Below are 17,576 nucleotides of genomic sequence, written 5' to 3'. Positions count from 1 at the left end.
CTGTGAAGATCAAATCTTTTGTTTTGTATTTCCGCAGATGCTTTGTTGGCGGACCTTGAGTCCACAACATCCCACATTTCCAAGCGTCCGCTCTTCCTGTCTGATGAGACTGCCTACTCCTTCCCTGTTGGGGGTCAGACCCAGCAAGACCTCTGCTCTCCACCTCAAGTCCCACCCACTCCCTCTGAGCAAACCCTAAACGGAATTGATGAAACAGAGGTAGATGCTCACATGCACGTTATTGTTTGTGCCTCGTAATTATTCAATTAAAGCAGTTTACTCATAAATAAAAGTAGAAAGTAGTTGCTTCATTTCCTCTATTTTTGATCTTCTGAATACTCTATAATGAGTTATCTTACTCTCCTCAGTCCTCCTCAGCTCAGAGGAGTCCATGGTCCAGAGAGAGCAGCAGTCCAACCCAACCCATTGGTGAAGAGGACCACGTATACAGGTAGGACACTGAATTACATTAGTTGGATCAACGGTTTCTAAACTGTTCCACATTAACTTGTACCCCCCAAAAGTGAGGGAGATTTTAAGGGATATATACACATTTACTTAGCAGCATTTTGTGGAAAGAAAACATATATATTAACAAGAAAAAAATAATGTTTCTAGTGAATCTGGTAATCTTCATTTAGATTTTGACTCATCCAGACATTCCCCAAATGATGCCGGTGTCAAAACATAGCAACACTCTCAGTCTGTATCTCTGTTGATTATACATATTGCGTCTTCTCTCAACCCTGCACAGTTTTCCTAATAAGCAGAAGAGTAGTGAGTCATCAGCTGTTGCTATGAACTCATCGTTGGGCAGCAACCTGTCTGAGCTGGACCGCCTGCTGTTGGAACTCAATGCTGTCCAGCAAAGCACCCCTGCCTTCCCTACAGAAGGTATACAAAGAGATTTTTTTACAAATTATAAAATACTCTCTTAGGTTTCTCAGATGTCAGTATCTTTTTTTTTTTTTTGTGGTAGTATACAGAGTGTCCCTTCTCTCCTGCTGGATAGATGATATCTAAAATCACACACCAGGGCGGCACTGTGCTGTCTGTGGTTTGGTCCTGTGTAAAAAGCAAAGCTGCTGTAATGAAGGGTCATTATTGCAGCAGTATTGAAGGATCTCTGTATAAAAAAAAAAGGCTTCAGTTTTTGGTGGTTTACAATATGATTAACCATGCATTGCTGATCCTTAAAGGAAATTGATTTAGCATTTTTTTCTGTTAAAGAAGAAACAGCTCCTCCGCTGCCCGCCAGCAGCGTCATCCACAGTGTCCAGGAGAACGGAGTCTCCTCTGCAGGCAAGGTTGCTCCACCTGTATCAGAAAAGCCTAAACGCAGTGCAGCAACTCGGGGAATAGAGGATGTACGACCAAGTGTAGAGAGCCTTCTGGATGAGCTGGAAAGTTCTGTGCCCTCACCCATGTAAGCGACAAATTATTAAAGCAATTTTGAAATTCATGCTCAAGACTGTTATATTAACAGTCAACATGGATAGCCCACAATAAGTATAGTTGATTTTGTTTGTTTCTTCTTTAGTCCCACACCATTGGCTGTGTCAGATGAACAAACAGATGGACAGGAGGAAACACCAGCACAGCAGCAAGCCAGAATGTCTGCCTCCTCTGCCACACGAGAGCTGGATGAGCTAATGGCCTCCCTGTCTGACTTCAAAGTCCAAAGCAATGTGAATATGGCAGTGGGTACATTTTGGGTCATGGGAGTTTGCATACTGGATGGAGGATGTCTATTTTTGGCATCATTCAACTGTTCAAGACTGAGCTGCAGAGTTTTAAGGGTTTACACGACTGCTAATTGTTAAAAGTAGGGTCTAGGATCAGGCTAATTTTAATGAGTGTCATTTCCATATTTGTGGCCTTGAAATTTCACATGGATTGCTGCTGCAGGCAATGTTTCACAATAAAATTGTTTAGTTTTCCTAAAACCGATGTTCTACTGTTACATTGTTGCAATGGCATGAATGTAGAGGCATAAATGCACTTCATTTACCTCAAGGGATAATATAAATGTTTCTTATTAACCCACCCTTTGTTTTGGACTAGAATGTTTTAGAACTGACCAGTAATTGACAAGTAGCTTTTAATTTCAAGTGTACTTGTAAGTTGTTGTCAGGCTTGACCAAAAAAATCACATAGATTAGACTAGACTAGATTTATGTTTGTTGCGCTATATCTTTGTGACTGTGCAACTTTATCGCAAGCTTGCATTCATAGAGGAAGTTGTAGGGTTAACACAGGAAGTCATCATATGTTGACAATATACATAATGCAATCCAGAGGACTACAGAGGGATAAATGCTATCTCTGTGAAGATTACAATGTGACATTTTTGTTGAGACTTAAAAAAGTGATTATGTCGCCCCCTGCGTGTCTGAGGGCAACAGTCACGTTCTTCATATTCAACACCCAGACCCAGACTGAGTACACCTGACCCCACAGTTCAGTTTGTTTTATTGGAGTTAACACTGTTTACCGTACTCGAGCAAGGATCAGTGTACCATGCTTGAGTCCACTTGAAATGGTAGTACTGAGTACGGTTCATGTGAACACGGACGTGGACTGCTATTTATCAACTACAAGGAGTTTTCAATCGGTTATTAAACAGTCTCTATTTAATACAATGCCTCTATATCAGACGACAGCGCAACTTGGACAGACCCAGATCAGGCCTTGCTGCCACCTTTGCTCTGCAGTTGGAGCTCCGGCAGGACGTGGAAAGCTCTGTGCTTGACAGCAGCTGGTCCTCCTCTGTCCAGGAGCAGAGCTACGCCTTGCTGCTTGCTTATTTCCAGTTCATTTTGTAGTAAACCAAGAACAATTACTGTGAATGAACCCTGCACCTGCTTGGCTTTGTGTGAGAGACAATTTTTCTGTTAATTCCTTTCATTCTCAATGTGTTTTCCCTGTTCTCTCTTTCTTTTCTCTTCCACTGTTTATGTCTTGTCTTTGTTTGTATTTTGCAATTCCTTATCATTACGCCCCATTCAGTCTGGCTCTCAGTTGTCTGTGAATCAGGAGGCTGTAGACCCTTTATTGGAAGCTGGTTCCCCAGGAGCCACCCCATCTATAAATCCTAATATTGGTTCAGTGGATACTCTCCTAACCTCTAGTTTCACTACTCCCTCCTGTACCCCTCTTCCACTTGAACTCCATATAGATGAAGATGGTTGTTCAGCTCCTTCATCTTCAGCTGGTCCCACAGTAGTCATTGCATCATCCAAGAGTCTTCAGTTCACCCAGATACAACAGATAGATGATGGTGGAAGTGTCACCTCTGAGATCTCACATGTGGAGAGCCTCAGTATCTCTAGTACCACAAAGCCTCTTAGTCAAACTGAAGGCAACAGCCCTACACAAATGTCAGTCACCAAAGTCTCTTCTAGTAAAGTCCCAAGTCCACTTGAAAAAAGCCCAGTTACTGTCAGCAACATTTCTAGTCATGTTCCCACTGCCAGGGGCCCCAGTCCAGTAGTTGTTTCCAAGAGCCCTAGTCCTGTTACTGTGTCTGTAAACCCCAGTCCCATTCCTAAAGCCAAGAGTCCTAGTCCAACTGATCTTAAATGCTCCAATCTAAGTCAGTCTGACAAGAACCCAAGCCCTGTCCCTAAAAGTCCAGTTCCTATAAGCCATAGTCCAAAAGCAGCACCAAAGACTGCAAGTCCAGTCACAGTTCCGAGGCTTTCAAGTCCAGTTCCAAAAAGTTCGAGTCCAGTGACACTCCCTGATATCTATAGTCCAGTAACCGCCCCAAAGAGTGCTAGTCCAGAAACAGTTCCCAAGTGTGCTAGTCCAGTGTCAGTTCCAAGACTTTCAAGTCCAGCTCCAAAGATTGCAAGTCCCGTGACAGTCCCTAATATCTCTAGTTCAGCAAGCATACCCAAGAACTCTAGTCCTGAAACACTGCCAAAGGGGGCTGCTAGCCCAGTAGTACTCCCAAGACTTTCAAGTCCAGTGACAGTTCCCAAAAGTCCTGCTCCAGTCATTAGAAAAAGTTACACAGTTACAGGCACCAGCAGTCCCAGAGCTTCACCAGTTCCACTTGTAGCCACACCATTGAGCAGCCTCTCTTCCCCTCCACCAGACAAGCATGGAGGCGAAATGCTGGATTTAACATGGCCATGTCGGGAGCCTTTATTAGATGAAGCTTTAGACAAACTCTTAGCCCCCGACTCCACCCAAGCGAGTGAGAACCAGCCACCTGCCTCCATTATGCCTGGATATGAAGACAGATCTTGGGAGGAGGATGATGGAATTTACCCAGATATCAGCCGAGAGGGTACCCTGACACCTATGACTGAGTCCAGCTGGATGGATGAGTGTTTTACCCCCTCCACCTGCCCCGGGACACCAGATGCAACACTGGACCTTCCCACACAGCAGCCTTCTGCTGTCGAGCGACTATCAGCCTCTGGCCAAGTAGGACGCTCAACTTGACTCTCCCAAAATAAGCTGCTGGCAAAAAGCTAGAGAGTTTTTAGTACCCCATGTGGTGTTTCTATCATTTGGTCGTGTGGTCTATATATGAATTATCTCTGACCATAATGGCAGAATGACTGTGTTAGGTAATTGTTCAAGAACTGCGTATTTGTAGTTGCCGAAATAAGCTAATTTTGGGAGATCAGCTCTTATAAATGCTCGAGGAGCAGTGCAGAAGTAGAAAGCTCGAAGTGTCTTGATGAAGAGAATTTCCTCTGTCTATGTGGTGTGATGCATGTGGTGTCATTGCACAGCAATTGCAAAATGGCTTGAGGGAGAAATCTCCCCATAGAGACTATTGTGGCTGATGTGGAAAGCTTTGCTGAAAGGATGTTTCTGCACGCCCCTACTTGCTTCAGTCGACATTGCCATGTTCATCACAGGGCCGGGCCTGTCATGTTTATGCAATCAATGGATGATGCAAAAAAAAAAAAAGAAGTTTTTGGTCACTGATTGTGTCACTACTAAAGACAGGGTGGATACGAACATGCACACATAATGCAGAAAACAAATAACTTTGCTTCCTCGATCCTTGGCCTTGCTTTGGCATGTGCAGACTTATGTGCAAGCATCTTGTGTAGACCTGTGTTGTCTTCATCTCGGCTATCCAGCATGCCATGGCACAGATACATGAGTAGTTTAAAGTAGACTTGACAGTAGAGAATGAATTTGAATGGAATGGAAGGCTTTGCTTTGCTTCTGCAGGCAAATTTGATCAGACACTTGAGTGCCTGAAAAAAATTCCAAAACATTTTGACCAAAGTATTGTTCTGGAGTCAGTCTTGAGCATTTTTACCACTTGATTGAGATCCTTGTGCTTGGCCTCTCCTGCTTGTGTATGCAACCCAACTTGGACTTTCTGGTGAACAACACAACCACACCTCCTTATATCATCTGCTCTCCAGCTGAAGTCGGTTATCCGCCGCACCAAAGAGACGTCCAATGTGCATCCAATGTTCAGGGAGGGAATGTTGCGGCGTAAAATGGGGCCAATTATTGTGAATAAGAGCAATTCCCAAGACCGACTCATTGAGGAGCTACAGGGGAAACTTGGAATTGGGCGAATTGAGCGCAAGCGTAAACAGCAGCCAGATGACTGGATGACAGAGGGGGTCATCGTCATGTCCAACCCACAGCGGACACGGGAAGAAAGGGCCCAGCCAACTGTGGATAAGGTAGACATTAGGATGCCCAGCAGAAGTCAGTGCTATTCAGTGTTACCCTGGGACCACATTAAACCAAGAGTTGGAAATTATATGTCCCTCTGATAGTGACGTTTATGTTTGTTTGGCCTTTGGTCAATAATTTAACTTTATTATGTTTGATGTTTCATCATATTACCATAAAAAATTTATTTGCCTTTGGCAGTCACTTTTCAGTTCAGTTTGTTGTGGTAATTTTGTTTAAATTACCGTTTCCCTTTCCTCATTCTGACCCCCTTTTTTTGTATGTTATCTGTTTTGCTCTCCTCTCTTTGCTGTTTCCTTTTTCCTTCTTTCCCCCAGATCATCATCCCTCCAGAATCACCTGTCCCACAGAGAAAAATCCTCCCCCCTCCGCAATCTCCCCCAGCACCCAAAAAGCCACCCCCAGTCAAGCAAGCTCCTCCACCACTACCACTACCACCTCCTCCTCCAACCCCTCCCCCTCCTCGAGAACCCACCCCTCCTCCCCCCAAGGAGCCTACTCCTCCCCCAAGAGAGCCCACACCTCCCCCTGTCCAGCCCCCTCCATCGCCTAGCCCCCCTCCAAAGCCTGTCACGCCACCTCCGCCTCCTAAGGTCTTTGTATCAGTGGGTTGTCAGACCGAGTATGACCCGTTCTTCCCACCAATGCAGGCACGCATCACCTTCCTCTTCTGTCTCTTCTTTGACTTTCTTCTAAACTTTGACCTGTTTTACTTGACCATGTTTATTTTGGTTGAACTCCAAGCAGCTGCACCTGTATGTGCATGTAAGCTATATTATATGTCTGGCCAATGGCTCGGTTGTCGACCACTGGTGTCCATTCATGCCAGGCAGCAACAGGTAGCCTCTCCTAAAGCTTTGTCTGAAATCCAGTCGTCTAGATTATGAAGGGTGCTGACATTCAGGCTGGAGAGACTGAGCCCCTTTTTCTAATTCTGACATCCGATGGCGCCAAGGGCTGTGTGTTCAGAGTGGAGCGAAGAGTTTAAGAGCTTAGAGGCAAGAAGAGTGTAACACCCCCCATATTCCCGTTAAACTAACTGCCCTGTCATGCGCAGGAATGGTAGGCTCGCAGTGCAACTGAAACCTAATCCGCCACATGACGGCACAGTTACCACCACAGTTATAGCATGTCCCACAGGACTTCCGTCAACATGTCCCACTGGGTTAGATACCAGCATGATGAAGCTGAATCCCATGTACCATCCCCTCTTCTAGAATCCATAGTGCCTTTAATGAAGTGATTTTTGACATGTAGAGCAGGACATTGATACAGCTGCTAGAGTATGATTGCATTCGGGTTGATGGCTCAGTGAGATGCCTGGCTATTTTATTTGTGTGTGTCAGTGAGAATACATGGAACAGAGATGCTATTTTCTCTCTCAGTGGTATGTAAGCGTCATGAAGCTCCAATAACCATCTGAGATGGTCTGTGTTTGCCTACATTTCAGTAGCCAGACACATTCACTCACACAAAACTGATATTGAGAGTCATAATCGAAGCTTACAAACACCGATTAGAACATGGTTTGTCCTGGTTGGTATGTCCATGGCTTGTCTTGGTATTTTCTCACCATCTACAAGAAAGACGACACTAATAACCATGATGTAGATGGCTCAGTTGTTGTATTAACCGCATACAATATTTAAGTTTACATAATTTTGTAGTATGACAAGGAGGTAAGTCTGAAAAATGATCATCCAAAATGATGAGAACTGTATAGTGAAGTCACTTTGGTTCTCCATCTCTGTTAGATCCAGTCCCAGGGAAAGACGTCTCCCACTGGTCCACCCAAACCTGCCAACAAGCTGGACAACATGCTGGGAAGCCTGCAGTCCGACCTCAACAGGCTCGGAGTCCAGACGGTGGCTAAAGGGGTCTGCGGAGCCTGCAAGAAACCCATTGTTGGGCAGGTAATGATTATACTGAATCATACACATTGGAGACATCAGTTTGTGCACATACTGAAGTTAAACTTGCATGCTTTTTACATTTGCAAACAACATTTCTGTGGAACATAGACATAAATAACCAAGTTAGAATACTGAATAGGCCCATAAAACATCATCATAGCTTTTTTTGTGAAGAAAATGGTGAAAGGAAGATTACATCCCCAGATGTGTTTGCCCAAGATGCATGGGTTGTGTAGTGTTGGCTCATGTTCCACACATCTCAGACTATGCTGATTGCTTGAGGTCCAAGCCAGTCAATCTATCAATAATTCAGCTCTTATTTAATAAGCAAGGAATAAGTGGAGCAATATAAAATGTGAAGCTTTTATTCTGTATTTTATTACGTTTACTTACTTCAATAATTCTGTTTGAAGAAGCACAAACATATTTTCTGTTTTCACGATCCAACTGAAATGTGTTGGGATTATTTTGAATGTATAACCGTTTTTTCATATTTTAATCACTGAGTTAGGAGATCTGCATCTTCTGCTGTCTGCAGATCTCCTTTGCTTATGCATGCAGGGCTGCAGTGATTTTCTCTGCTGAGCTAGGTCTTTCCCTCGGAAACTCATTTCAATTTAATGCACTGTGTCTCCCCACACCAGGTGGTGACTGCCATGGGCAGAACGTGGCACCCCGAGCACTTTGTGTGCACTCACTGTCAGGAGGAGATCGGCTCCAGGAACTTCTTTGAGCGTGAGGGACAGCCTTACTGTGAGAAAGATTACCACAGCCTGTTCTCGCCGCGATGCCACTACTGTAATGGACCCATACTGGATGTTAGTAATGCATACATTAACGCTCACGTGCACACATGTGCGTGCACACACACACACACACACACACACACACACACACACACACACACACACATACAAACACATTATTGATGAGTGGATAACGTTATTTATTTATTCATAACTTAATGGATTAAGGCCTTACTGGAAAAATCACTACAAGTCGGAAATTGCCTTTATTTCTTAAGCAGACATTGAGAGTTGATTAGACTGGCCCACACACACACACACACGTGCACACACTAGGCAGTAGAAGTAAAGTGAAGGTAGCTGCCTTGTGCACGCAGACTGTCGATCTTGTATTTCTTTCTCAGTACATGTTACTCTCTTCTCGCTTGTCAGCACTCAGTCATACTCTTATAGTGACACACTCCCACTGGGTGTTTTCAGCCATTGTTCTCTCTCTGGGACACACACACACACACACACACACACACACACACACACACACACACACACACACACACACACACACACACACACACACACACACACACACACACACACACACACACACACAGTGCCAGAGGTACTGGAGGGTAAATAGACAGTGAACATTAACCTGGAAACCTGGGGAGAGCCACTATGTGTTTTTGCCAAGGTTTTCTAATTCTCTGATCCTTTATTTCTTTCTCTCTTTTTCTTCTGTCTGCCTGTCTATTGGAAGCCATTTTTGAATTTCCAGTGATTTTGGGGGTTTTACCTGTATTTCAGATAGTGTTTGGTGAAATGGAGAAAATCAAACATCATGATATTTTTGATCAAATACCTCAATTTTGTTGGGTTGACTATTTTTCCTTTCACAAAATATTTACAAAATGACAATTTTGATAAACAATCACCCACAGTGTGGATATAATGACCAAGTGAGTAAAGGATAAATAATAGAGTTAGAAGAATCAGGTAAATTCAGAGAACTACATCACTTTACTGTACTGAAGCCTTTAAAAACAAGAAAGGATAACACTTGCGCTATTATGTTATCTAGAATCTACGATAATATCTAGTCTCTAGATATGGATATAATATCAGCATATTTGCCAGCCTTAGTTGCAGGTATTACTGTATTATTTAATGGTCTGAGCAAACCACTGAAATTTGAATTTCTAAATAATGAGGAAAAATGTTTAACATCTAAGTTTATTATGATTTGCTCAGTTGTTTTATGAACACAGTATTTTAAGAAATTTTTAAGGGAATGTCTTTAAATTTGGCAAAAACGTCCACCTGGACTCAACAATGAACAGATTAGATTTTGGTGTTCAAAGGTCACTGTGATCTCACAAGACATATATTTGGCCATAACTCAAGAATTCATACACTAAATACAAAATTTCACACAAATGTCTAATAGGATACAATGATCAAGTGATGACATTTTTTTACCCAAAGGGTCAAAGGTCAACTTCGCTGTGACATCATAATGCTTTCTGGCCGTTATTCAACAGCATAACTCAGGAGGAGAAGGGGAGACATTTGGTCAGATACTGAATTGGTGACACTAATCTTGGGTGTCCACCTTGAATCTATGGTGATTGTATAGATGTTTTGTGCTGCCGGGTTGAAGATGTGTGATGTCCATGATTTAGAATTTGTAGCTTCTTTTCATCAACATCCATATTAGAAGCATTGTCAGTTGTCACGGTTACATATGAGTCTGCACAGACATGGATATAAACTGTAACTGCAACATGACTGGTTGGCGGAGGCAACATTCCTAGTTTTATTTACTTTGCGACTCCCATTTAAATGCAGTGTTTTTGTACCTAGTTGTAATCTTTTAAATTTCACTGCATCTATCTCAACAGTAAATAAATGTTGAAAATTGCCATCCCTGAAAAAAATCTTTTTTTCCCACTGCACCCCCTGGTGGCAAAGACAAGAATCACTTGTGCTCAGACATGGAGTTTACAGAGAGTAATTTCTACCCTGCTGCATAAACGTAACAGCTGTGGATGTTTTAAAATCTTGTCTTACATGGAGAGTATGCGTGTGCTTCCAGCTGAAGCTGCAGAGAAATGCTATCAGGCCTGGAAAACATGAGGTAACAGTCAGAGCATTTCAGCACCTCCCACACTGCCTCTGTGGGCTTTGCCTGCCCTCTCCTGGCCTCTGGCTCTGATATGTGTCCTCCACAATGCCAGATATATGTATGCTGTATGTTGACTTTCTGTTGGAGCAACATGAGGAAGCTTTTTTTAGTATTGTTTCTGGGACACATTTTTAGGCAGAATGATTGAACATTTTGCCCTCCTTTGTTTCACAGAGAGTAGTGACTGCTTTGGACAAGACATGGCATCCAGAGCACTTCTTCTGTGCACAGTGTGGAGCCTTTTTCGGACCAGAAGGTACCAACTGATCATCAATAAATAACACAACACCTGGCTTGTGTAGAAAAAAAAAAACAATGTTAAATTTTTGGCATTAAAAGAAGCATATAGACTGATTCACTATGTGCCTTAACTGCCCGATAGGTTTCCATGAGAAGGATGGAAAGGCGTACTGCAGAAAGGACTACTTTGACATGTTTGCCCCGAAATGTGGTGGCTGTGCCAGAGCCATCCTGGAGAACTACATCTCAGCTCTCAACTCACTCTGGCACCCTGAATGCTTCGTCTGCAGGGTGAGTCACTCAACATATCTGCAGCAAATTTGGCGTTTTTTGTTTCAACCCATCATCATGATTTCTACCTCTCCTCTTCTGCTTTTCAAGGAGTGCTTTACTCCATTCATAAACGGCAGCTTCTTTGACCATGACGGCCAGCCGTACTGCGAGGCACACTACCACGAGCGACGCGGATCGCTGTGCTCCGGGTGTCAGAAGCCCATCACCGGCCGCTGCATCACAGCCATGGGCAAGAAGTTCCACCCCGAGCACTTTGTCTGCGCCTTCTGCCTCAAGCAGCTCAACAAAGGCACCTTCAAGGAGCAAAACGACAAGCCCTACTGCCAAGGCTGCTTTGTTAAACTCTTCAGCTAGACTGTTTGGTCATGTATAAATGTGTGTGTACAGTCATCTACACACTTATGTCTGAATGCACGTGTGTGTGTGTGCACTCATATGTCTAGCATGTTTGAGTCAGTGAAGTGTTTTTTGAGAATGAGGGCGTTGGTGGATCACATTATAAGGATAAGAAACGTCGTTATTGACCCTTGATACTGAAGGGATTTCCCAGGCTGTCCAACCTCTCAGGCTTGGCGTTTCACACTTTTGCTAAAGACATTTTTAACAGAGCCCAAAGAGATTTTTATTTAGAGTTTTATTCCTGTGTGCAGCAATTATTTTCCCTCGTACGTGTGTAAATATATGAACATACGGGCGTCGAATTAAGACTTCCTCAGATTTGTAAATGATTTACTTCCCCCTATTGCAGGGCAAGACCTTGCACCTGTGGTGGTTTTATGCAGATATGAGACAGCTGCTTGTTTGCATGGACCACAAAGAGTTGACTTAAGCAGTTTTAGAATATGTTGAGTGTTTAGTGCTTGGCCGATGAGTGTTGGAATAATCTATGAAACAAAGTATTTTTCTAGCCTTGGAAACTATTGAGGTGCCATTTAAAAATAACCATGAAAACACTCCATATGAACGTGCACACAGACACACACTGAACTCTTCCTCATATCTTTAAAATAGAATTTCAACTCTTTGCGCACTCCAACCACAGATCTCTTGATGAGATTGTCTTAAGGTGCATTTAAAGTTGTCAGCAAGATATTACTCCTTATTTTTCTACTGTTTTATTATGAAAATGAACCCATATGGCATGTTTTCTGCGTTTTAGCATACATCACTCTTACATTTGTAGTCCTGTAAAATAGAAGTGGAGACCTCCAGAGTTGAAAAATGAAGTCAGTGCAGAAGTGCCAAAAGCTGCAGTTCATTGAATGGACACTTGAGGCTGGCTCCTAAACAGAGTAAGTTCCTGTAGACACCTGTGTTGAAACGCCCAACTTTATAGCAGAAATCAACATGTTTACAGCCTGGTACAAATGAAAAAAATGTGTTGGTCTCTAGCTGATTTCAACATTTATGACAACTGTGCAGGGGCTGAATTTTTGTATAATACACCCTTTTATTAAGGCTGAAAGTTATGCATATTTAAAGGCGGGCTGCTTTGAGTGACAGGCGGTCTGTTAATAATGCCCAAGGGTTTCAGTCAGATCCCCCCCTTGCTCCTCCATAGAGCCAGCCTCTCGCCCAAATAAGGTCACTTCTGACTCCAACAAAACCCCACAATGGCGAAAGCTGAAATGCCAAACTCGAGCCGTAAAAATGGAAGTCCACAAACCAACAGGCGACATCACGGTAGCTATGTCCATTATTTTTTGAAGTCTAGTCCCATAAGAGTGAAATCAAACATATAAGTCGCCATACTGAACTTATTTTTAAACTGTAGCAACTTGGAACTTTGTTTCTACTTTCCCACCTTAACAGTGTGTGTTGTGTCATTTACACAAACGTTTAACTAAAATTTAACGGTTGCAACCGATGATGACAAAAAGTAGGTCAGTAAGAATAATATACAGTATGTATTTTGATTGTTAATGTGGAACTTTAGGTGCAATTTACAAAAAGCCAAAACGGAGTTGATTGTCTTTACTCTGCTGTAAAAAGTGGAGATTTTCCTGCTGTACGTCCCCACACAGAGTATATTCAGAAGAATTGGATTAAGAATAAATGATGCTTCACTTCAACATTTTTACTATTGCTACTATTGTGAATTTATCACTGTATTATTTCTAATCAAAGGCTGGCTCAAGATTTTGAATATGGTTGTGCATTTGGATGAGAAGCATGCTTTGTTTTACGTGGAGTTTTATCAGCACTCGCTGCCAGTCGCTATTACAATCAGAATCTAAATTTGTATACCTGTATAATGTGCTCGACTTTGTGACAGAACTGTGTTTTGTCACCATTTTGATGATTAAAAAAAAAATATATATATATTTTTGAGCTGTTTGGGCTCACACTGATATGCAAAGAGCTGGCTCTATTAGCATGTAGGCTAACAATAGTTTACCCTGTTCTCACTCACGACACGTACCAGCTTTGATTCCAGTGTGTCAGACTTCCAAGGAAGCGCAGCCCTTATTTTCAATGTGAGTCATGAACTATGATCCTGCAGTTTGAGTTGATATCAGGCTTGGCTCACTGATAGCAGCTGGATGTGTGTGGGAGCTGGTCAGGAATCAGAACACAGGGCCGAGCCTCGAGCAACGTTTATGTCATGACTCATTTCATCTTTATTTTAGCTCTGTTTTGCCGCATTTATGAGACAATGAGTGTTTTTGTTGGGGACAGTATTGCTTGTCTGTAATTTTTATCACTATGCGTGTGTCCACATTGTTTTTACTTTAGATGTTTGCTCATGTGCCAAATGTGTCAATGCAATAAGGTCTTATACACTGTGGAGTTCTCAACCTTTCCTGTGATTTGACTCTTTATGGGCTGAACTCTGGGAGAGGCTTCGTCTGCTGTGGTGCATCTTAACTCCGAACACCCAAACGTTTACACTGTAATTAACGGAAAAGTCAAGGAGAGACTGTCTGCACCGAGTCATTCATCAGCAGTACAGTATAGCGTACACTTGTAGCTGGTTCAGATTAACAGGAAGTAGCAGGGGGAAATGAACAGGACTCTTGAGTTAATTTTGCCCCATGTATATTTATCCGCTTACAGTATATTGCCTTATAGTTTTTGCTTCTGTCAAAGAATTCATTAAAAAAAACAAAGCCTTTTACTGTTAATGAGATTAAGTTTGTTTTGTAAATGGAGACATTCATGTGATCTTTTACCATTTGGATTTTCTCATGAAACACAGATTTTATTGGCTCTATTAGTGGGTGGGGTGTAAGCCTGTGTGGGTCCCAAATACGGACTGATTATTATAATTGCTGCAAATAAAATAAGTACTTTATTTCTGGCAATGTTTTGTCAACAAGTGATTTTATGGCTTTAATTATTTAGTCTTACGCATTAAAAGAGATCTTAAAGATATACTGTGAAGGAATTTCCTAAATGCATAGAAGTTTAGACTCATACAGAAGTCATCTCTGTCAGTCACTTATTCACAGATCACTTATGACCCACTAGAAGTTTGCGGTGGTGTGTTTCTCTGCAGAGACTTTACCCTCTGCCTGTATTTTCTTCTTATTTTCTGTGTTTGGGTTTGTGTTTGTTTGTTTGTTTGTTTATGGGTGTGTGTCCCCTGAGCGCTCAGGTGAAGTTTTCGCTTTATAGAAAAGTAGTGACCAGTAGTGATGTGTCCTTCCGTGTCGAGTAATTCATGAAGATTTTTGTGAAGCGCGTGTCGAGCATGGATGTATTATGAGGAAGTCGGTATCAAGGATGGTATCGATGACGTATGTGGTGACGTTTGAACCCTCGGGAGCCGGCCGTACCACGTGACCGATTCATTAAATGGTTCGCGGGTTTGGCGTGCGATTCGAAATATAAGGGACAACCACACGCAACGGACCTCCACTGTCCCCTCACATTTTGTTGACTTGGGACTGTATTGTGCGTTTCTTTGCAATCTGTTGGAGCTTATTAATGAATATATTATTGGTTTATTGGCATTATCATTTAAGCACAATTCAATTAATAGCCTCACGCATCAAAGCCACGGTGTCATTATAATCACTCTGCCTGTTTTACATTTATTGTCCACTTGATGGCACAGTAGAGCAAATGAAGCACCGTGAAGCTTCGGGCCCATGAGTGAACCAATTGGATGGAAAGCTTCAATGCTTCATGAAACTTCCTCTCGCCATCACTAGTGACCAGGTGCTAGACTGTAAACAGCAGGCATCAAAGAAACACAGCATCTAAAATACAGCAAGGCGAAATGCCAAATGGAAGTGGATATTGGGTTGGTTTTTACTTTATATTTTGCTGGGGATTTCCACAAAATATTAAAACTGAGTGGTGGAAATAAAAGTGATCACTTTAATATTATTTGTAAGATTGTAGCAAACATTTTACAATCACTAATATCAGTCGTTGGAGAAAAGAAGTGCCAGCCCCACTCTAACAGTCTGTTTTACAAAAGGGTACAAAATCAGCAATGGTTGTTAAAAAATGTAAAAATAAAAAAAAATATATATATGAAAAAGTAATAAGGTGCACTTCGTATGTACATGAAATACAGGACATTTGGTGTACAGCGTTTAGTACAGCATTTATATTGATTCACCACTCTTGGGTTTATGAGCCCTTACAATAAAGAGATGCTTACTTAATGTGATTTACAGAGGGAAAAGAAGCCAAAGATAAGAGAAAAAGCATGAAAAAATTACCATCATTTTACATAGTGGAAATGTTATTTCTGCTTCCCTATCTTCTTATCTTTTGACTATTTACATCTGTTTTGTGACCCCTTGTCAGGCAAAGAATCACTGTTTAAGGTCAACCATGGGTAGTATAACAAGGCACCATAGATGCAGGTTGAAAACAAACTGAATTATGTGACAAAGCTCAGTGAGCATTGTCTGATTTTTAAGTCTACATTCATTTGAACTGAATGTATGTTGAAATAATTTTGAAAACCAAATCCCCAGACATTAATTTGATCCTGATAGGTTCTTCACGGGTCGAATACCGACCCAACTGGCCTGCTAGGACACAATAATTCAATACACCGGCCAAACACAAGGACAAGACAACACATCTCTCCTGCGAGGAGATGTTGTGACCTGAAGTCTGGGCTTGGCGAGAGCTTGGAGCTTGCCGATGAGCTCTTCGAGGTGCGGGCGGCTATCCAGAATCTCCAAGTGCTCCAAGTCCTGTAGCTGGTGAAGGAGTAAGAAGTCTCTCTCTGGCACATTCCCGTGGCGAAGTTTGAGACTTTTGAGCTTTGGAAACAGCTTTGGGATCTGAGCTGTGTGAGCCCCCAAATGTAAGGGCCAGGGGTCTATGTGAAGGTGCAGGAGATTCGGTACCTGCACTGCCAGGGCTGCCATGTCCTCTGAGGACAATCCTGCAACGCACAGTGTGAGACTGGTCACTGTGGCTGGAATGGAGGTGACATACTTCTCAACAGGTGGGCCCTTGACAATGACCAGGGTTGACAGTTGACGGAGGTCACTCAGCCATGCTTTCAGGTAACGGACCTCAGGTAATGCCTGTCCTGACATCTCCTGGTGGGACATCATGTAGAAAACAGCAAGACTCTTCAGACCAGGCATCAGCCTCATGGCATCTTCTGGTAATGACTCATCCCTGCAGTCAATAAGCTCAAAACTTGACAAGACGGGGGGCCCAGCTTCTCCTAAAGAAACCGGGGTGATTGGGGTATTATTGTAACAGGGGCACAGTCTATGCATAGTGGTCATTGAGAGGTGCTTAAGCTTAGGCAGGCGGGCAAGAATAAGGCGAATGATCCAGACAGTTTCTTCAGTAAACGACATTTGATGAAAGACCAGAGATGTAAGGTTTGTAAACTGGGAGATGAAGCTGAGGTCACCCATTCCTGAGTTGGGGAGTGCAATGTCACATATGCTGAGGTGAGTAAGCTGCTGGGGTTGATACACTGTAGAAGCATTCAGCGAAATAGGATTGATATTCTGTCTAATAGCTAGACGCTTCAGATTTGGAAACAACTTTATGCAGTCGAGGCTCGCATGGGAGCATGGGTCCATCACCACTGTCGTGAGAGCAGGAAGAGACAGGGCCAGCTGCTTCCAGTCCTTAGCTTTGGTGCTGTTCACCACCGCACTGGTGACCTTTCTGCGGCGAAGAGTGGCCCAAAACTGACTGTTGTAAGAGTATTTTTGAAATCGCAGAACTACCGACCAGTCTTTCCAAAGAGATACGTGGTCAACGAGCTTTTTAAAATACTTGCAGGATGTCCGGACGCTAAACTTGTCTGCCGCTGACAGATACCCAAACACGTGGTTCCAGACCTCTGACGGAAGCTGTAGAAGTTGTGCCATGGTTTTGCTCTGTCCTATTAGCGAGTACGCTAACACGAGCAGTGAATTTGCTAGTTTTCGTTACCATTAATCCCAGAATATTATTCTTTATATCCCCCGTGTGTTGCGAAAAGTTGACACAGGATGTACGTAGATTTAGTTCGATTCTTCTTATTGGTGGTAGCGTAGCAGCAGAAATGATTGACACAGAAACTATCGAATAGTT

General features: G+C 42.7%; 2 protein-coding genes across 3 annotated transcripts in view; one reads left to right on the top strand and one right to left on the bottom strand.

The window, feature by feature from the left end:
• LOC121954296 (paxillin-like) overlaps positions 1 to 14,365 on the top strand; it is a 34,962-nt gene extending 20,597 nt beyond the window's left edge. The window contains exons 2-14 of one of the 2 annotated variants that reach the window (XM_088085887.1): positions 38 to 219; positions 369 to 451; positions 755 to 894; positions 1,231 to 1,426; positions 1,541 to 1,688; positions 3,010 to 4,437; positions 5,403 to 5,672; positions 6,003 to 6,335; positions 7,440 to 7,598; positions 8,243 to 8,416; positions 10,701 to 10,782; positions 10,909 to 11,057; positions 11,148 to 14,365. In XM_088085887.1, coding sequence (XP_087942013.1) covers positions 38 to 219; positions 369 to 451; positions 755 to 894; positions 1,231 to 1,426; positions 1,541 to 1,688; positions 3,010 to 4,437; positions 5,403 to 5,672; positions 6,003 to 6,335; positions 7,440 to 7,598; positions 8,243 to 8,416; positions 10,701 to 10,782; positions 10,909 to 11,057; positions 11,148 to 11,414 — 3,611 coding nt within the window. In that variant the 3' untranslated portion in view covers positions 11,415 to 14,365. The remainder of the gene's footprint in view (positions 1 to 37; positions 220 to 368; positions 452 to 754; positions 895 to 1,230; positions 1,427 to 1,540; positions 1,689 to 3,009; positions 4,438 to 5,402; positions 5,673 to 6,002; positions 6,336 to 7,439; positions 7,599 to 8,242; positions 8,417 to 10,700; positions 10,783 to 10,908; positions 11,058 to 11,147) is intronic. The other variant, XM_042501690.2, reaches the window with a different exon arrangement.
• A 1,007-nt stretch (positions 14,366 to 15,372) lies between these two features.
• LOC148190164 (uncharacterized) lies at positions 15,373 to 17,515 on the bottom strand. Its single transcript, XM_088085897.1, has one exon. It carries the CDS (start codon positions 17,369 to 17,371, stop codon positions 16,070 to 16,072), a length of 1,302 nt encoding a protein of 433 aa, XP_087942023.1. The 5' UTR covers positions 17,372 to 17,515; the 3' UTR covers positions 15,373 to 16,069.
• Between the last annotated feature and the right edge of the window lie 61 nt (positions 17,516 to 17,576).

The sequence above is a fragment of the Plectropomus leopardus genome, chromosome 2 (assembly GCF_026936395.1).
Source record: "Plectropomus leopardus strain MGB_pleo_1.0 chromosome 2, ASM2693639v1, whole genome shotgun sequence".
Lineage (NCBI taxonomy): Eukaryota > Metazoa > Chordata > Actinopteri > Perciformes > Serranidae > Plectropomus > Plectropomus leopardus.
This window is presented reverse-complemented; position numbering and strand designations above follow the sequence as displayed.